Here is a 22283-nt window from a genome sequence, read left to right on the forward strand (position 1 = left end):
AAAGAATCAGGGAAAACACCCATGAGACTGCAGACTCGTCTGCGGACTGATGATATTCAGTTAAAAATCAGACCTAGTACAATAAGTACAGTGGTGTCAGTAACACTACTCCTAAGCCACTCAGGGGTCTAGAAGGTGTCCTGGTTTTGGCTGGGATAAAGTTAATTTTCTTCTTAGTAGCTGGTGCAATGCTGTGTCTTGGACAGGAACATGGCAAAGAAACAGTTTGGTGGGCAAAGAAAAAAAATCCATTCCTTTCCTTTAAGTTGTAAATTAAGCAAAATACGTTACCTCAAATATAACCAAAGAAAGTTGAAGAACTAATAATTAATTGGTCAGCAGGAATATACTTATATTATACAAACACCTTCATTAAATTCATTTGCCTGGATAATAAAGAAAATTAAGAGGTATATGTTGATTTATTAATCAGGAGCGACCTTGACAAAACATATATAATGAATAAAATAAATCTCGACTTGTCCAACCTTAAAGTGTGTTGTATACTCATGAGCTAGAAATAGTACACAGAAAACTTACTTAAATTTTTGTTCAGTTACTTATTTAAATTAAATATTGAAATTCCACAAAGCTCTGACCTTAAGAAAACTACCACCACAGAATAACAGATGTCAAATGAAAGCAAATACTTTTTTTGGCACTATCTTAAATTAAGTCCCTTCAGGCTCCCTTTTTAGCAATGCCTTTATCTAGCAAATCACATCAAAGCCTGTTTTTTGCACTACTCCCTTTAATTTATCTATGTTCTTAAAGTGAAGTCCACAACTTGATGCTAGACATCTCTCTCTCACTGGGCTAAAACATAAACCAGTGCTTATTAAGTAAAGCTATCAATCAGCTAATAAAGAATCTCCAGTAACTCCATACCTGTTAACATCCCATATTTTACTTGTCTTGTCCATGGAGGCAGAAGCCACAAAATCACCACATGAATGCCATGAGCAGTCCCATACAGCGTGGGCATGTCCTTCTAAAGTCAGAATGCATCCATGTTTTGAAAAGTCCCATATCCGCACTGTAGTATCCCTACTTGAAGTGACCAGCTGGGTACCACTGTTACAAGGAATGAAAAAGAGTAGCTTTTAGCAGGGCCATATATGATTTTTTTTCAAAGTACACAGAAAAATAATTTAACTATGTTTATAAAGTCAGGTTAAGTAGCAACTGTTGATTTTTCATTAAAATACACATGAACAAAAAATCATGTTTGAAAACATTCATATTTTTACAGTTTTCTGACATACCATATATGAAGCAGTCATGTATTAAATACACTATCAAAAGAAAAGAAAAGGGGATATGAAGTAGCTGTCTTCCATGGAAAAATAAATATGGGTTCTAAAAATTACATTCTTACTTTTTGTAGTCTGTTTATGAGTTTATCGGTAAAATAACTTAAACCCAGAGAACTGCTTTCAAAATAGAATAAAATGGCTTCAGGGAAGAATATTTTCTTATTCCCAAATCCATACCATTTTCTACATATAAATTATTATTTAAGCATCATAATTTTGTCTCTTCTGCTTCAGTATAAACACTAACACATTCACTACCTCTTGGGGTCATTGATATGTTATATTAATGAAAAATACAGAGTTCAACTCGGATTTTTTGGCCATATCTTCAGATATAAACTAGTATGGGTTTATTTCATTTAAAGCATAGACTTAGGGCTTCAGACTAAAAGTCATCTGGCTCAGTAATGTTATACAACAACTAGTAGGGAATCCTTAATAAAAAGAAAATAATAAGAAAAAGTACATAGAGTGATTCTCTTATTAAACACTGCAAGACCTAGCCTGTGGCTCAGGATTTCTTTCAGTCAGAAGTTTTGTGCTTAACAAGCATCCATGGAGGTTTTTTCCATCATTAACTTTTGAACATATACAAAGCTTTGGCACCCACAACCTCATGCCAATGAATTCCAAAATTTAATTATACATTGTGTGAAAAACTATTTTGGGGTCTTAAATACCTTACTTCATTTCATTTGATGCTTCTAATGCTGATATGGTGAGTAAAAGTAAACACTGACTATGTATTTGCCATCTCTAAACCAGCTGGAATTTTATAGGGCCCTAGCATATTTTACCGACAAAGCTGAAGACTCCTACTCTATTCTCATTCCTCATACAGACATCATTCTATCTCTGATCACATTACCATTTTTCTCATCATCTTTTGAGCTGAAACTGAAGAAACAGGTAACCAAGGAGGTTTACAATGGCACAGGAGTGTTTTTTTGTTTATTCTGTATTTTTTAAATGTGATTAGTATTTTTGGCACTACTACACAGAAATTTTCAGAAAACTGACCACAGCGGCTCCAAGATTTCTTTCCCAAGTACTAAAAATTAATTTAGAGCCATTCTCAATTTAGGTAAGTAGAGGTAAGTAAGTAAAAAAGGTAGAGTTAGGACAACTTTGCAGTTGAGTTTCATCTGCCACTTCACTGTCAGCTGTTGCGATTGGAATTCTTTTCTTGTAATTCTTCACATGCAAACTTAATTTTTTCTGCCCTGACTAAGCAAGCAAACTCATCCGCCTTATTCTCTTCCCCAGTTTCCAAGATCATCTTATTAAGTTAGGTCTCAGCACAGATCCCTTTAGGACTCAGTAATTTCTCCATTCTGAAAGTGACATTTTATTCCTATCTCTTTACCACTTTTTAAAAGAACAAGATAAATTTCCTTTTTATTCGGGACAGTTTTGCTTCTTTGAGAGTTTTTGTCAAATGACCTTAAGAAGAATTTACTGAAAATCCAAGTATACCACATTTACAAACCTCCCTTGATCAAATTCTCAGCAAGCCCTTCACAGAACACTAACAGATTTATGAGACTTCATTTCCAGAGCCATGCTGACACCTCTCACTATAAAAATGTATCCATGTATCCTGTAATTTTTTCTTAATATAATTTCTTCCATTTTCCCAGTATAAGTCAGATGAACTGTTCTACAGACCCTCTCTCCCAAACTCCTTTAGAATATTGAAAAAAGTTAATGCCGCCTTCTCAGATTATACCAGGAACAATGGAGGTTTTCTATTATGTTTACTAAAAAAGCTCAGGAAAAATGTTTCGGGATAACACACACAAAACCAGGCCAAAAATACTTTACCTTTGAGTTTTCAGATCAATTTCTATTGTTATCTTACTAACATCCATTAGAAGATCTTGCCTTTAAGATCCAATAAACTCTGCTTTTATCTGAATAATGGAAAATGTGCTAACACAGGTAGCAGAAATCCTTCTTCCGAATCTCTGGATATAAAAATGTGGGAACTGAAAACAGCCTAAGGGATGATCCTAAGCACTACTGTAAAACTTCATATTAAGAATATACTCAGAGATATTTAGTTCATGGCTGCAATGTAAAAAAAAATAATAAAAAAATAAAATTAAACAGTCTGGGAGGTGTGGTGTCCAACTTTTTTTTGTATATTCTTCCTTTTCTCCTTTTCCAATAGATGTCTACCAAATTGTTGCGTAAAAGCATCTACTAAGACAGCTTGAAATATGTGCATCATTTACCTGATAGATCTTAAGGGGAAACTTGCCATTATGAAATATCACCTGCCTAAACTTTTGGCTATTTTTAACACTTATGGCTTAGATTGCTATTTTTTGTGAAAATACATTATAATCCTCATTAAGGCAGTTACACCCCCATGCCTAAGACAAAGCCTTGAGAGATTAATCTCTCAAAAATTTTGATATAGCACAAGAATAATTCTGATGCTTTTTTCACATATATCACAGCATAAAGACTTGAAGCTTGAGTAAGGGTTCTGAGGAGACCCTAATTTTATCAAGTTTCTAGGAATAAATTTGCTTTTATTAATCAAATGCTTGTACTTTTAATAACTCAAGCTAGATCTCACTTCTGAAGACAGATAAAATTAGCAAAATGACAAATTATCATACCCGTTGTACATTTATGAAATAAGAGCTTAAAACAAATTCAGAAGCAGGTATAAAGTGGGACTGATGAAATCTATAATTGATTCAGAGGGTAGTATGCACTGCCACTGTTGCGAAGCACCAGAAGAGATTTACTGCTTATGCATTTTTTAATATATAATCCCCAAAATGCTACATGAAGAACTGATTCCTTGGGCTGAATTTTAAGAATACACCATCCAGGCAGTGATGAAAATCTTTCAGAAAACAGATATGAGCAGGAAGGTAGTTCAAATAGATTCAATTTGGCAATCTGTGGCAGGGGAAAGAGTTACAAATGAGGTTTAGCACTCCTTACAGATCAAAGGAGAAAAAAGCGGAGACTGAAAACAAAAGCATAGCTTGTGAAGGAGAAAGTTTAGAGGGACAGACTGACAGTGGAAGTAAGGGCAAAAATACTCAGGAGCAGAGGGACCCAATGCCCCAGGTCCCCTGCAACACAAGCTTCCTAATATTCCCTGGGCATAAAAAAAGCCACACTTCATTAAAGAAAGGGGAGTTGCATCAGCTGAGGATCTGCAATTATGCATGTATGAACTTAATGTCAGCATTTCTGGGAAGCACAAACTGCTGCTTATAAGAATGATGGCTGTCAGAGCTGTTTTAGCACCGGGCCTGCAGTCACAAAACCTTCACCACACACTAGTATTCAAACCCGACACACACATAATGCAAAAGAAAGTGCAGTGTCAAGCCTTCTTGCCACTTGTCAAGCCAAGTCAGGCAACTAAATCAAAATGATGCGTTTAGAAAAAAACTTATATCTTAACAGCTGATCAATAATGATATCCTTTTTCTGATTTGCAACATTTTTTGGTCCTGGGAGATAAAAGAAACACTCCAGATTCTGAGGTAATGTTTTGTTACCCAGAGCTGCAACGTTTTTTTACTGCCCCACTCCTCTATATGTATGATATAAGATTACCTGAGGGAAAAAATGTATCAGGAAAAGTAGATGTTTTTAATGATGTAGGCTGTCAGTTTAACAGTCTATGATACCCACATATCTCTACCACATGACCGATTAAAAAAAAAATAAATACTGATTTTTGTATTAAAAACATACAGAAATATAACATTAGATGATCAACCTTAATTATCAGCAGCTATATACATAATCTCCATTTGAATTTAAGACTGATCGCTAACAGAGAAAATGCCAAGTAATCCTGTGCAGGGTGTGTATCTTTCATTCAGAAGATAATAAAACACTTTAACTCTTTTTTACCAAACAAATCAAAGAATCAGACAACGTATTAGGAGACAAGAACAATGTGAATCCTATCTTTTTCTGTCACCTGAAACACATTCACATATATGCGAACAACTTTGCCAACTTTTAGAAATGTGTTGCTAGTATTTTTTTTTTTTTTAAAAGAAAGTAGCAGTACATTTGTGTATGGTGGTCTACAGCCTTGCTTGGTCTGGTTTAGGGGGTTTCTGTTTTGACTTTCTAGCAGACCAAAGCACTACAAGGGATGAAGTATGCCTGTATAGTTTAGAACAAAGTATTCGCCTATAAAAAACTTTCAGAAGTTCCAGGCACTGGACAGTCTATGATACTTGTAACCTGCATCATCTCTATGGATATATCTTTTTTGTTAATACTAAATATACATACAGTTCTACCTTCTAACTGATTTCAGATATTCCTAATTGATGCTATAAACCTGCCCTTCTGGAAACAATTACAGTGGAAAAAAGCTGTGGAAATGTTAATTCCACATTTCACAAAAGCAGATGAAGCATAAACTTCCCCACAAATCTTTCCTCCCTCATATTCTAAACACTCAGTTTTCATTATACATTCCTCCTTCTTCTAGTTTCACTGTTCTCACTACAGGATGACTCTCCATTAATACTTACTGACTTGTAGACATATCAATAATTTAGAGTCATTTTCAGCAACAACATGAGTTTTTGGCACAGAGTTATTCTACAAGATTTCAGGTGACTGAATAACTTTCTGGAACACCAGTCGAATTAAGGCAATAGCTACACTGAGAGCGTTGTCCTGTAAATGTATCAAACATAGTATCAACAAAGCAGCTTCAAATACAGCACCTCACTCAAATACTTTGGCACAATGGACTTAGATCTGAACCTCGAGCTGCTCCAGAGGGATTAGTCAGGTTACCTCTGAAGATGCTGTGGAATGTAGAGCTAGCAAGCTATTCTGCTTCTCAACATTAGCTGCCAAGCAGGACCACAGATGCCATCCTTCAAAATTTACAAGGATTGTCATTTTATATCAGCCAAAATAAATGAGAAAGCCATTCGAATCATTAGATCTAGCTGCATAGGACATCCTTCTTTTAACCCCTCATATCACTGACAGGAGAAATACCTCTTCATAATCACTGAGCATTCTTGGTCAGATTTATTCTGAATACTGGTGGAGAGAGAACATTTTGCTCTACGGTTTATTTGGTAAATAACAGTAAACTAGACTTCTCTGTCTAACATACCACATCCTAAGATTTAATCACAGGAATATTATTTTTAGCATTTGCCAGAGCCAGTACTGTGAATCAGACAACAATTTTGTTACTGTATTCTACAAGGCATTAAGTGAACATAACAACATCTGTGCTAATAGCATTTGTATGTGTTATTTATGTAGTGCTGCGGACATGCCTGGTGTTCTGAAGACAACCTAAGACATGGCTCCTTTCTTCAGACAATTACAGTCTAAAGCAAAGATTTTTACACACACCCATTACTGTCAAAAAATGGTTCTTAAAGCAACACACGGAAACAAACACACCTGTGTTCAAATTTTGTGTCCTAAAAGAGCTGCAGCAACAGGTAGCATCTGACTGGAACTTACCCTTACAACATAAGCATCAACAACTCAACAATGAATTTTAAACATACAATCTAAACCACTACAGGATTAACAGTCTTTTACCATGGCATTTGAAAAACACTTAACAATCAATATTCCAATTGCTTAATTGGAAAAATTATGTCTCTTTCATGCAATTATCCTAAAGCAAAATTATAAAAGCTACTATACTATTTGCAGTACCAGCGCAGGTAGACCCTAAGCAGTGCAAAGCCCAAGGGCAAAACTGCAAATACTGTTAAGATTACTTTAATTTTGCTGACATTTTACGCTAGGCCAAAGAGGAAAGATAAGAAAGGAAATGTCTGGAAAAGCACAGTTATTCCATGAAAAACAGAACTAATGAAGCCTGAATGCCTGTGGAAGTATATTTTGCCTCCTCACCCGATCATCTTAGATGTTGATTAAATAAATATATCAGGAATTGATCAACTCTTTAGACTTCTGCCTTCCATGTTTTGTCAGAATTAGTCTGCAGGTTAAATGTTACTGGAGAGCATGGGAAAGGGTTTAAGGAATGTGCACAGAAGCAGCATGGAAGGGGGGGGATACCTTCCTGAAAGCTTCATTTTCCTTGGAAACAAGGTTAAAGACAGTGATCCAGACAGTTACACTTAGGAAAGTATGCACCCACCAGTGGGGTCCCACCTTTGGTTATGAGAGCTGTATTTAAACACTGCCTTTCCATTTGATGCTGAAAACAATTTAAGGGATGAAAATGCTGTGCAGTCATTGTAACTCCTCTTTATCATCCTACTTCTCTGTGTGTCTTACCCCATCATTTTCTTTCACCAGGGAAAGTGAAAATTGGGCTGAGTTTGAAAAAGGTTGAGGTCAACATACTATTTACAAGTTCCCATGAAAAGTACTGAAAAGAAAACAGGTAATTTTTTCCACACCAGGCAGGAGACTTGCACAGTTCCTTGATAAAAGATCCAATTCTTTGTGGGTACAAAGGAAGATGGGACAAAGTTCTGGAAGAGGAATGCATCGAGGATTACATGGGAACTGCATGTGACTCAAGAAGCTTTGAAAGAAGTAGAGTCCAGGAGGGTGCTAAGACAGGACCTCACAAAAGCCTTTCCCATTCTTACCCATTCCTAGGCATCCCCTGGTATCCACTGCTGGGAAAAGAATGGTGGTCCAGAAGAATTTGGTATGTGCAGCCATCCTTATGGCCTTCGTCTGTATTTGAACAAAACACTCAGTAGCAAAGATTTTGTTTTTAATAGATTTTGTAACCTTGAAACAGACTTGAGATATAGTTCACTTTTTTGGGTACTGGAACTGTGAGATGCATTAATTATTTACAGTGACATTTCTTATTAAAACCCCTAGGTTTTTTGATATCTATGGTTCATTTTGGGTGTTGCTTTCATTATCCTCATGGACTATGTGTCTAAGATACATCTTATGTAGTAACTGTAATATGTCTCACCCTTCAGAATAATCTTAAGCCCAATTTTACTCCTGTTTTATTAATAGACATAAAATGTCATTTATACAGAAGGTGAATGCCAAAATACTCAGCAACAGAAATGCAAAAATGTCCTTTCTTTTCCTCAGTTCTCATCAAAGCTGAGAAGAAAAAGAAATAAATTTCAAAAACACAAAATCAATCAAAAAGTGGCATTCTATAAACAACTGAAGAAGTTTCAAAGCCAGGAAACACGGCAGTAACCAGCAGATGGTAGACGGTATACAGGTACATGACTTTTTGTCTGAAAATAAAAATGCAACAATCCAGCAAAAACCTGTGACACAAGGCTGGAAATCTTCAGAAAACTGTCAATGCATAGTATGCCAAGTGCATAACTCAAGGTAATTTTTCATTCTACATTACCTAATTGCTAGATCTTTTTATCATAATTCATACTTATATATTGACCCAAGACAGGGTAACTGTTTCCCTCTGCCATTCTACCTGGCTGACAGCTGGGAGTGACATCAAGGGGGAAAAAAAAAATAAAGCAGTGTTTTGGCATCATACCACTTGTTGCTGCTTCTAGTTATCTAGGCACCGTAAAAGTCGTAATCTTTTGTTTTAATGAAATTCACCTTCTTTATTAAAAAAACTTCCTTAAGGCTACATTACACTTCAAAAGTGACAGTTTCACATCCATGATAACTTAAATGTAACATGCTCCCACTACTGTAGAGTCCCAGAATGGTATATAAGAATTTTCAGACAACAAATTAGAAGTTATTTATAACCAAGTTTCAATCTAACAATTCATCTAGATTTTAAAGCATTTTATCTTTTTGAACTGAGTACTGATGACAGAAGCTGGCATATCCAACTATACACACAAAGAGAAATCCCGTTTTACCTGGTGCCTTTCCCGCTGCTCTTACCAGCTTGACTCTGTCCCCCTGCACAATTACTCATTTATTTCACAGCTTTTAGTTCTGCATTCTGGATCATTATGATGATTTTTTGTTATGTCCACATGGTAGCAGATTACTCCAATTCAGGTTACAATCTACACAAACCACAGTTAGGCCCACTACATTCAAATCCATTAGCTTGCTAAGATAAGCTTGGTACCCCCAGAAAAATATTGAGTGCATTATCATTCCCTGCAGGGTAGGCTTTTTAATGTTTAAAAAATGAGCTAGCTTCTTTCTGTGTCGTGTAATTAAAAGTGGTTAAATGAGATTTTAAAATAATTTAGGCACCTGGTAGAAGGCAGTTTTTAGTACATGTAAAATTGCCTTTTAAGAGGCTTTGGAAGCACACCAGGTAAGGAATAAAAATGAAAAGACAAAAGATAAAGCTAGTTACAATACTTGGAGATTAGATGTAGCAAAATGCACATCAGCAGGACAGCGGGCACTAGACAATGTTGGGCTCTATGCAAGATTTAAAGACCAATGAGTAATTGATTCCCTTTTTAACAAAAAAAAATTATTTTTTAATAAAAAAAGTATGTCTTTTCTAAAAGCTTTCTGCCAGTGCATGTCCAACATCCCACAACAAAAATCTACACCAGTTTATCAAGAAGTAGGAGTATACGCGGGCATCCTATTTGAAGCTGGGAGCTCGTAGGAGCCCAGCCAGTGAGACCTTCAACAATTATAAAGGCTGCTTATGCTGAAAGAAAACAGTGTTTCTGTGCCATTTTGCTTTAGGATATTGCCAAGTTATTTTCCTCCATTAACTTCATAAGAAGTAATTGTTTTACTTGAAATTAAATATAATGAGTAAATATTGCAAAACTACCATATTTTCCAGAAATGGTATCTGTACTGTGCCATTCCAAGGCTTTCCCTCAAACAATGCCAATGTAAGTTAGTCTTCCTTCTATTGCATTTTAAAACTAAATTAATATATTTAGCCCACATAAAATCATGCATCATACCAATCAATATCCATAACATAAATTAAACAGGGTGCTATTTCTGTGTGATACTTAATCTCAACACCCATCCCATCCATCATGGGTCGTTTCTCCTCCATTGGAATGATTCCAAAACCTCAAATTTTAATGAAGGGCTGTTGAAGTAGGGAAAAACGTAGTTTGGAACAAATTCAGATATATGAATTCCATGTACAGAACAGATTTAAGACCTATATTAACAATGATAATCCTGTGTCACAGTTCCTCTGAAATGCAAAGTTGTGGATCAGTCATTTCAAATCCATTATCATCCCCAAATGGTTGTCCAGTGATATCTAATCTCAATCAATAGCCAGTAATGAACCACAGCCATTAATCCCATTTGCATGTTTGCACAAAGCATCATTTTTAAGCTGCATATTTATATGCATAGAGGGTTCAGTGAGTGCATAGAGATTTCCTAGACTGTAGAAAGTTCTGCACTGGGATTTGAACATTTCCCCGTCACCGGGAAAATATTTAACTCGGACTGTGTAATGATCTCAACAGTGAAGCCCAAGAAAACACACAGGACAGTGCACTAGCCAAATGTTTGTATTTGGGGCAACTGATGATCTTACTGAGCCATGCCCTGGGGATACAAACATAACCAAAGGCAGGAAATTAGTTAATGGAGACAGTGATCAATAACAATTTGAAGTCTGAGAATGGAGGAGGAATGGAAATACTGAACATGAACAGAATTCTGGAATGGTACAGAAGAAAGCAACATATCAAAATCAATATGATCTTCTACCCTTTCACAGAAAGGCTTTGTATGAAAACAGAACTTCTATTCATGAGACCATGCAGTCTCACACCTGACAGCTCAAGAAAGGGGGAAAACCAAAAAAACCAAAAGCTTTAAAACAAACAACTCTCAAAAGTGTGGGCATATATACTGTGGCCTTCTTTCTTTCTGTTCCTCATTCATTTCATATATACATTACTCAAATGCAAAGAGTACAATTACAACCAGCTAAGACCATGGTTCCACATCCACATCCTCAGTGGTCAAACAAGTCCTGACCTTTCATTCACAGTTTGTCAGCTCCCCCTGCTACTTGTGCTACTGCAACCATTTCATACCTAAAGTTATCAAATTACTTCAACAATACAGCTTGAGGTAAAATACATAAGCTCAACAAATAAATGACAATACAATTAGTATTTCATCTATTTTTCATCCTGGATAGATCATTGTGACTAGGGTGCAGTTTCACATTGTGTTCCTCAGCCACACATTCCCCTTGTTAGCACTACATTAGCAGAAAATTAATCCTGCAGAAAAAATAGACATGAAGTTTCCTGGCAGTCACGTTCCCCAAACGGGCTCACTGCACACCAAAGCTGTCCATGTCCACGAACTGGAAGCAAGTGGCTGGAAACAGACCAAGGAAGAAAGGCTCAGGATCCTCCCCCTCCACAGCAGCTAGCCATGGCACTGGCACAGGCATAGCAAAAACCTGCAGCATCAGGCAACACAAGGATTGGAACCTCTGCCCAAGTATGTAACCAAATAAATCAGTCATACTGATAAAAAAGTCCCCTCATCTTCTAAAATATTTTTTTAAAGTATCAAAGCAATATTTACATGAAATCTAAGCCTCGTACCTTGAAAAGACACATACCAGTGCAATTCAGTTTTTGTAAAACACTCCAAATATTTTGGGTTTATTTCCAATTCAAGTATCTTACACATTGCCTCAATTGAATTGCCATTCTCTAACAAACTAATGTTTGTTATTTTAACAGCCACACTTTAAGAAATGCACATTTTAACAATATAACAAACATGGATATCCCCTTAGCTTCCTCACTAGAACCCTTGCAGCAGACTTGAGGGAAAAAACAATTGCCTTTATTGCACTGAAGAAAACACTAATGAACCAAGAATGTTGAAGGCGTCTAGATTATAATTGCACATAAAGAAACATAACACAAGAAATTCTATTAAGAGAGATGTTTTGACGTGTATAACAACTCTGAATAAAATGAGAGTAACATGTTCAGCAAAAGGGCAGGATCAGACCAGAGAACCTGAGACCAACCCAAGCGAGGAGGAGCTAGCTGTCTATAATTCCAACTCCCCATCCTCAAATAGGGATGCTGATGAACCTAGAAGAAAACCTAAACACCTCAAAAATTGAAGCCACCACAGCAAACAACGAGTTTCTCTCACAACCTATAGAAATGAAGATCAGCAAAACTGAATTGCTTCTGGTGACTCCCAGCCAGCAGCAGCTGTACCAGGACCAGCAGGAACTGAAAATCATGGTGACATGTACGAAAAGAGAAACCCAAGAACTCCTTGAAGAGCAGGCAAATTTCTGCGAAACTTTTGCATATTTGTGGCTTCACTGAAGCTGAACTAATAGGTTTAGAAGTATACCATTTTGTTAGTACTCGGCATATTCCTCCTCCCTTTCTCTATCAAAGTGGTTATCATATAGAAATTATTTTCTTTCTTTCAAGTAAACACCAGATCTAATCACCCACGTAGCTGATCAGAAAGTTTCCTCTTAATTTCTAAGTCAAAGCAATCACATCAAAATATTACTGAATTTGAATAACTGAATAATCTTTTGTCGTAAAGAGAAAGATTAAACTTGACACCTGGTTTTGTGAAACCGATAAAGATAATCACAATGCCTTTTCAACCAATGTGATTAAATCGGTTTAATGCTTGCAATATTAAATATGGCTGGTTTCAGGTCTAAAATTCAGATAACGATAGAATGTAGCATACAAGACAATCATTTAAGAATAATGATATAATTTCTGTGTAAGCAAAGCATTCAGTACATATAAAAACTATTTACTTTATAGACAAGCATAAAATTTAAATGACAATTATGAAGGTAAGATAGCTAAGTCATGATTTAAATAACACAATACAAAGACTAGCTATCTCTTTATTCCCATTGGGACTTCAAATATATCCAAGGTCACACTGTGGGTATGAAGATTGAGGTCTTTTTGAAAGAGGCTTTAAAGAATTTCATATCTGTGATGGAGGGTCAAAAAATTAAGTAGTAAACATGGCAGTTCAGCTGAAAAATAATAATAGAAAAAAAAAGAAAACAGAAAAAAGAGAAAATGACCAAGGTAAAGATTAGACAAAAGAAACCACAGAAGCCTGTAAGAACTCCCTAAGAAATTCTGCATTTGAATTAAATTGTTTGATTTGACCAAAATGGAATCTGCTATTAAAACTGTTTCAGCATCAAAACTAGAGCACAGACATACCAATACTTTGGCATCCCTTCTCGCTTTCTCAGGGAAGTTTCTTTGAAAAATTGTGGCTAAGGATTCAATTTAACTTGATAGAATGTGTGTGTGCGTGTGTGTAACACTGGCTGGATCCTCAACATCTAAGAAGAAAAAAACCCCCTTGGTAATTATACACATGCTAAATAGAAAAGTACAGAAGTATCATCCCATATATTACATAATTAAAAATAACAAGTAAAATCAAGGGGTATTGCTTTGTGAGGAAAATACTAGCCTTCCTCAAACATATAGCTGTACTATTTAACAACGTATTTAAGTAGAAAGTTACACAAACGAGGGTTTTGTGTTATCACCACTTCCATTTTCCAAGCTACTGACATTTTTGGCCAGTGACCCATGGCTGAGTCCTTCCCTCTGGCCCCTTGTCTCCTCCTCAGGAGCAAACCAGCCATGGGGGTTCACTGACTGCTGGAGCAGCAACAGCTCCAAGTGGAGTGAGCCAGAGAGAGCACTGCTTCTGGTGTTACACGTGGCGACGAGGCTGGTGGGGACTGAGCATCCTCCAGCAAGTGCAGAGAGCTGGTCAGGGGTTGATGTCACTGATGCTTCTCTGGGTATTTCTCTAGGTGTTTCTTAAGTCTGAGTAACATCCCTTTGAAGCAGATTGCCTCTGACTCTTCTTTGCCCTTTTATATCCACTTTAACTGTCCTTCCCAGCACAGCCTGCTTTCACTGAAAGCAAACTGCCAGATAGTCTTAAGTCTGAGGAACTCAGAAAAAACATGTTATTTGGTAGCTTGCTTGGAAGCTGGCATATGTGCATATAAATGCCCTGTGAAACGCAATTTACGCTTCAGAAGCCACATTCCTTTCCCCCTCCACCAAGACAAAGAGAAATGAAGTTTCTCACTATGTACCTACAGAAAAAGAAAACTAACATACAGGAGACAGGAAACATGCAAATAAATGAAGAAACCAACCACACTTTCCACAATGTTTACAACTGCAACTCCTTACAACACACAAGAAAAAAAAAAAAAAAGAAAAGAAAAAAAAAGAAAAAAAATAGAGAAAAACCCCAATTGGTGTAAGCATCCTGTCATAAATTTCTAAAATGCTAGACACTTCATTTCAGTTACAGCAATGCCTTGAAGGCTACAGCAAAGCACTTAACATACCACAACAGACTCCAGACACCTTTTGAACAGCTCCCACTGTACAAGAGCTTTTTAAAAATCTGAGCCATGCTTGCTAACCAATAGAAAATATCTAACAAGGCAATCAACAAAATGGCTGTGATGTAAAATCTTTGGTCTTCAAAATAATGTGTCATGGTTTATCTTAAATACTGGAAAGGTTTCCTACTATGTATTAGTTTTACACAAAAGCCTCAATAGGTTTTCAATCGCTGGTTTTGAAATTCAGTGTGTGTAAAGCCACCTATGAAACTAACTACAGAGCAGTTTCATCAAAGGGCAGCATTTTATTACAATACATTTTCTTCCTGTAATTAGTTTAAATACACATCTGAATTGCTCAATAGGAGGACTGCTTCTTCTGTCAGCCAGTTTCCTCCCTTTCCACTCTCCAACTGTCATCAGCATTTCTCCCTCCTGCTGTTTGCCGAGTTATTGTAATGGAGATATTATTAGTGAATCACTCTAACTTTGAGTGGTCAATATTTCCACCAACCAAGAAATAGAAGCCAAAGGTATTTTTCCATTAAAGCATGGTCATTCTGGATGAAAAGTGAAGCCTATTCAGTAACCACTATGGAACTGCACACCGTTTGCTTTTTAAAATCAATATAATGAAAGACTCTTAAGGTTCCCGATATAAAAGAAAGAAGTTGCATTTTGTCCTGCAAAGTATTTCTACTTTAGAGCAGATTTTCAGGACAGTTCTGGTAACTGAAAGATTTATTTTAAAATAGGAAAAGTGATGCAAAGTCCAAATTTCTACACTTAGAGCAGCTGTGACATCAACTTCAAAATGCATGCAATAGTTGCTGGGTTTTTTCTTCCTATTGACATGGAAAAGTACTTCTTTAAAGCAGAGGTAACATCCTTGCAGAACACTAATGGTCTAATCATTAATATTTCTATAGTCAAGCATTCCAGATGGCCTGTGGTCTGCCAATACAACTGTTTGAAAGACAGAAGATCAGAAGGATTGGGGTAAAGGAGATACCTGATGATTTGCAACAAAGAAAATCTCCAGAAGTTTGGACATCTGCTGTGTACCCTGGCCTGTGTAAGAAAATGCTCCTCAGCATGACAGGAGTCACAGAAAAAAGACAACTTCTGAACAACAAGACAGGATCTAAACACGTAGCAAAGTTATTTTCTAAAAGCACACTGCAGAACTATGCCTTTAAAGAAAAATAAAATGAGGTACAAACATTCCTTTTTCTTAAAACAGATACTCACTAAGGGTTAACCCAGACCTCTGAAATTATATAAAACGTATTATATATCTATACATCCCAAAAGCCCACAAAGAATAACCAACAGTTACACGTGCCAGAAGAGATTAGTACGGGTAGAAACATTTGGCTTGTGGGAGTGGGTGGAAGGGGAAAAATTTTAATCAAATCCATTACCTGGTTATTGATTTCTTTTTGCCAGGCTGATCCTGTAGAATACTTATAAAGCCTTTGACATTGAGATGTTTGGCCAAAGATATTGGATTAGACTAAGCAAAAGCTGAGTTTCTCATGTAATCTCTCATATTTCATTTATATGTGATTTATTCCTTTGTCCAGCAGAGGCTTTTTATTGATAAAAATAATGAGATTGAGAATCCCAAAGGAAATCTAATGCCCACCCACTCAAACTTGCTTGTGAAGTAAGAATACTAGGCTTTGGAGGCCTGAGAGAGAATGATGTTATGTGAAGACTGTTTCCTTGTATGAAAAGTATGAAGCTTGCCAAAGATTTTGAAATAAACTAAGCTACTTTTGAAATTAAAATTTTGCTATACTTGAAAATACCAAGTACACGGTTAATACTGTACACTGGGGAACTGACTGAAAGACTTCTGAAATAGTTTTTTCTTTGTAGAATAAATGAATGCAACCCTTTTTCTTTCAACTTCCTGTATTAGCTCAGTTTGATAAAGCATCTTAACAAATGTCTAATCTGCTAAATATGATGTGTTACATAAAGCCAGCTAGATGAGTGAAAATTAATCATGCCACCCAAAAGAAGTTTCTAACCATTGTCAAATTTAATAGGTAATCCGGTAACTAAAGGCTTTGTTGAACTATATAAGAATTCAAGATTCTTTAAGAAATTAAATCATTATGCCTTTTCAATACAAATGCTGTTCAAAAGTCCTATGTCAAATGTAGCAGACTATCTTGCATTTATTTAATAGCTATCAAAATTTATAAAAGGATAAATAAAAACCATCTGTTTCTGCAGTGAACCCTGAATTAGGTTTTAAAGTCTCTATTTCAAGGCACAAGTCAGAATATTTTTTTTCCACTGATAGCCAACAAAGTCCTTTGTGATTAACATGAGTCTTACAACTCTTTCTTATGTTAATGCTTAAAGTGGAGTTTGTGGCTTTTAAGTCTCAGTCTTCTTTAAGGTACAATGCGGAACTCAGCATTTATGACTCAAAAACTAGCAGAAAAAGTCTTCTGAAGCTGACTGTTTACGGACCTTTTATTAACAGTAATCTCAAAGATCCTTTCACTGAGAGGACCACAAGTCTTGTTGGCTCAGCGGCCAGACAGAAGGTGTGAATGCTGATATTTTTCTTCCTCCTGCTCACTGGCTCTCAGATGTACACAGCATTGCCTGACCAGTCACACCCTTTATTTGAACCAGCGTTTCTCTTATTGATGACCCCTGTGAAACCTCCTGGGGCAGTGAGGTTCCTTCCCTCCACCTCCATGTGTATCTACAAGCCATGGGCCATAAGTTACTTACAAAAGCTCGTTTTGTCTTGCTTCAGCTTCTTACTCTCAGGCTGGACGATGCAATTAATGATACTCCATAATTTAAAGAGCGACTGATCACAAAACCTTTTCAGCTTTTTTCCAAGGTTTCTCTGTACAGAAACCTCTGCTGTCCACAGTAAGCCCAGGAGTTCCCTGAATGGGCAGAACGCATCTCTGGGATGTGTTGCACTTGCTGCACGTCTGCAGACCACCTGGGCAGCAGATGCTCAGTACTCCTGACTTGCCTAAAAGCAGGGGACAAACTGGAAGTGTACTGCAGAGCAATACAATGCCTACACAGTGAGTTACCTGTGAGACCCAGGGCCTGTGTAGACAAGTTTGAGATTGGGCAGTAATCCTGTGAAAACACACGCAGCTCCACCACCACCAGAAAAAACAATCTGAAGCACAAAAAATGGGAGGGTGTCTGAAGACACTACAGCTGAAACTTTTTCATAGTGGAATTTGAAAGAGTCCCTGATGGAGTCAAGTTGTTGGCCTGTTTCTTGCTCAACATCTCAAAGAGCTTCCTTTGGTCCTCAGTGGGTTCACATGTATGATGTTAGCTTAGCGTGACTGGTGACCCAACCTGGGCAGATGCTCTAAGGGATGGGTGGTAACAAAACCCAATGCTTTAAAATAACTGACTCCAAACTTTTCTTCCTGTTGGCAGGCTTTTGAAGAGCCCTCAGTGTGTGTGTGAAGGTCTCCAATTAGAAAGAGCCTCCAGAAGCATAGTGAAACCACACAACGTAATGTTAAATTACAACTTGCATACAGACAAATGCTGCTGTATTCAACTAAAACTAACAAACGTTACCTTGTAGCAACTTTGTGTAGCTCCTGGAATCATAACTTACGCGGTAACTGTTTGATCTGGATGTCTCCCTAAATTCAGCAGATAACTACAGCATCAATACTTGAAAGTCAGTACATTAAACAAAACGGTGTAATTGATAATTCCTGTTTCTTCTCATAGAAATAAAAATTAATCTAAGACTAGCATTAGGAATTACTAAAGCATGAGGAGGAATATACTTGATGTCAGCAGAATTTCTGTAAATTATCCTTTTATCGTGACTGCAGAACCTAGTCACTCAATACGTCATCAAATGCTTTACAGTCGCTGAGGCTTCATGTGCCACGTACAGCTTCATTTATTTAAAAAATATTATTTGCAATATGTAACCAAAAAGCAGCCATTTATTTTTAGCATCAGATTGTATGACTCTCTTCATACCCTTTAGATGTTTCTCACCACACATTGATACACGAGGGTATTATAATTGGCAAGAAAGTTGGTGTGGATCGATACACCAGCATCCAGCAGTAATGCGACCCTCCTCAGCAGTTCAGTCTGTAGGAGGCCAAGAGCTGTAAAGGCAGGGGATGAAAAAGGGAGCATGCTCATTACTTGTAATTCACCTTGATGGTCAAAGAGCTACAGGGCTCTCAAACTACAGAAGTATGTCCACTGTGAAATTCTGAAATCGTACACGTAAGCTGCCAAGCTGTCAAGTCTGATTTCTGCTCCTCAGCGTTTCCCTCCTTCTCCAAGCACAAGTCCTCTGAGATGCAGTGTGCAATGAACAGTGTCAGATTCCATCTGTTACCTCTGATCATGATACCATCTTGAAATCCAGCCTACCTCTCCCTTTCTGTGAATGCCCTCCCTCCTGAATTTTACCCCTCTCTCCCATCACTCCTCAGAGGTTTCTCCACACCTTCCTCACATTCCTCAATTACTGTTCTGCTGGGCTTTGCAGTCTACCCTTTTTTCACATTGAAATCCATCTCTGGGTAGTTTCTTCACAAGCTCAAATGATGACACAATAAAAAAAATAAAATCATGTAAAAAAAAAAAACAAATCAGGGACTTATCAGAGCAAGAATTCATTTCAGTTTCTCAGTTTATTCTGCTCAGGAATTTACTTTTTTAAACCTTAAAAGTTTTTGTACGATGGGGAAATCAATTCCACTCTGACAGAGTCTTACTTCCACAATTTCATGTTTATCAGTCACTGCTCTTTAAAACTTTGAGAAAATATCACTGTCCTGGCCCCTTTGTCTCACTCAGGACTGTCAGCAACATTTTGGACGTAGACTCAAGAGGCCACCACAGTGCTCAGTCACCCACAGCACTGCAAATTTTAAGCCTGGAAGAGGTTCTGAGCATCCAATTTGATTTTCCAAATTCTATCCCATGTTCCCCATCATGAGCTCTAAGTTTTCACTAGAGACAGGGCACAGCTAAAGTCAAGAGCAGACTTCATAGCTTTTGGCTGTGTTGGTCAACGAAAGTTCAGCAGTGACTTTGTGCTGCTCAGCTTTATGCAGCTGGAAGAGACCTAGGTTTTATAGACAGGTGCTTAGAGCTTTCTGCAGACCAAATATTTATAAATGTTTCATTGTTGACCACCCATAACCCCCAGTTATTCAGGGAGCATTAAAATCACTGCCCCTCTATAGCCTTCTTGGAAGTCTTAGAGACAGAATTTCCCTAGAAGCTTCTTGTGTGAATTCAAGCCCATCTGGAGTTGCTGTTCCTGCCCCAACCCATTCAACCCTTTCCTGAGTCCTCACAATGATCCTCAACATATTTTGCTAATTCCTTCCACATTCTGTTTCTACAAGGTTGTCTTTCTCATCTACCCAGGCACAGATTTTCCTCAGGGTAACATCACCTTCAGCTTCCCGAGATACAATCTAGAGCTGCTGCTGTTCTTTCAGAACATGGATTGTTCTTTTAGCCCAACACCTCATCTTTCTCTTGCATCCCCTCACTGGCAGTTTTTTCTAGGATATCAGACATTAACTACCTCTATTTTCAAGATGTTTGATGCATGAATGTATTTATCCTATCTATTTTTTTCCCCTAATTACTAAGGAGACAGTACCCACACCTCTAGTTTTCCAATAACAGAACTTAAAGAAATTCCACACAGTTCCAGATAACTGCTGTGGTAATTTTTGGTGTAATAAACAAATCGATAACATTTTTTATTTCTTTTCTCAGTAACTATGAGAGTTGAAATAGCAACAGAAACAACACAAGCAATTCTGCTTCTGTCTCAAGCAAACAGGATATTACAAAGGAGCTGACAGGCAATTTTCAGTGCAAGTTTTAAATAGCTTTAAGAACCTACAGTTTGTACTTCTTTTCAATTTAGAAATTCGTTATATTCCACAGACTCAATGTTCACATGAAAAGGGCTACAGACATTTTACAAGAGTTGACTTGATTAATATTTATGAATATATTAAGGATATTACATATTAAACCAGTACACATGTGGGACAATAATACAATACTTTACTGTTCACCAGGATTTTATCGGACATTAGCAAACACCTCTGCTATGCTGCAGAGCTTAATTCTTTAGCCACCCAAGAAGATTAGTAAAGAGAAATAAATCTACTGCATGCCATGAAATATCTTAGTGTAATTAGAGTATGGTTCTTAAAGGTGCAGCATTAACATCCTCAACTTATTCTGGAAACTAGCAGAAAACGTAGATTTTTGTCTGCTATTCCAAACATTCAGGCCACCTGGTATCCACAGGTACACTACACAGCTCTTTTCCAGCTGTCCAAATTTTTAACATGAAGCCTGTGTGGGTGACTGTGGCAGGAGTCATTCTGACTCTCACACTCCTTTGAGCATATAAAAGGTAAGTTGGAAAATATTCATAAAATTTTCAACAGTGACAGGAATTTGTAACAGCTAATTCATCTGCAAAGTACTATGCAACCAGACCGGAGTAAAAATAGTGTTTGTTTTTGAAGTTTGACCAGTTGCCATCTGAGCTTCAAAAAGGAAGTACTCTTCTCCTCCTTCCTTCTAGCTGCTGCACTCTGTAGATGATGGGACCTGTTTGAAGTTTTACTTTTATTTAAAAAGCTTAAGGCAAAATTCTACTCTCAGATCTGCAGAGAGCATCACAACAGAGATGTTCTGCTTTCCTCACAGGCACAGAGCTAGTCTGCTCCCCTTCATCTATTCTCCTGGGAGCCACTGCCATGCAGGGACAACACATGGGGGCTAAGACCCTTTGTAGAGACCAAAGAGCACTGGGTGCATTGCAGAAAACGATACACCACGGGGCTCTGGAGCTTCAGCAAACCACACACTCTCATCTCACTCTACTTTGCTCAAGCATGAAGGAGATGTGTTTTTAAGCAAAAATAATTGTGGAATGAAGCACATAGTGAGATTCCTCTGTTCCCTCCATCCAACAACTCTTCAAAAACTCAGCTGCCTTTGCCCCCAAGACTCAATGGCATTATGATACTTAAGAATATTGTTGTACATCAGTACTGGGAAAGATTCAAATGACAATCCTCATCACGATTATGTGTTAATCAGCAGGTAAGGTCCAGAGACTAAAATATACCTTTACCCTTTTATTGTATACAGGCAAGCTCCTACTACCAACCCACATTCCCTCACTGCTTTTGGACAAGCTAGGGATACATAAACCCAACGGCACCTTTAACTTGAAAATTACAGATCTTCACAGCTACCAACAAGACTTGCGACTTTACCACGATTTACACAGTGGTAGCACAAGGACAACCATGAGAAAGACTCTTGTTCACATAATAGCACGCTGTGAGCGTGTAAAAATGGATTTCTAGGATTTTAAGTCATTCCTATGTACAGAAGCATCAGTTAAATTCACATCGTAGCTCTAGATTTGTTTCTCCTTAAATTATTAGTACACTCAGTGTCAGTGTGTGTATTATTCTGCTGCTGTCCAAAGATGATTTGAAAGTGTACTTGTGTCTGTGATTGTGCATGCACACACATCCTGTGACTACAAATAGAATATTTCTCAGACTAGTGCTGGAAACTGTTTTAAACACGATTTTACAGATGGAGAGAAGAAA

General features: G+C 37.3%; 1 protein-coding gene across 1 annotated transcript in view; it reads right to left on the reverse strand.

The window, feature by feature from the left end:
- Nucleotides 1-22283, reverse strand: part of SPAG16 (sperm associated antigen 16) — a 411444-nt gene that overhangs the window by 183060 nt on the left and 206101 nt on the right. The window contains exon 13 of the mRNA XM_055812042.1: nt 889-1074. Coding sequence (XP_055668017.1) covers nt 889-1074 — 186 coding nt within the window. The remainder of the gene's footprint in view (nt 1-888; nt 1075-22283) is intronic.

This window comes from Falco peregrinus, chromosome 8, assembly GCF_023634155.1.
Source record: "Falco peregrinus isolate bFalPer1 chromosome 8, bFalPer1.pri, whole genome shotgun sequence".
NCBI lineage: Eukaryota > Metazoa > Chordata > Aves > Falconiformes > Falconidae > Falco > Falco peregrinus.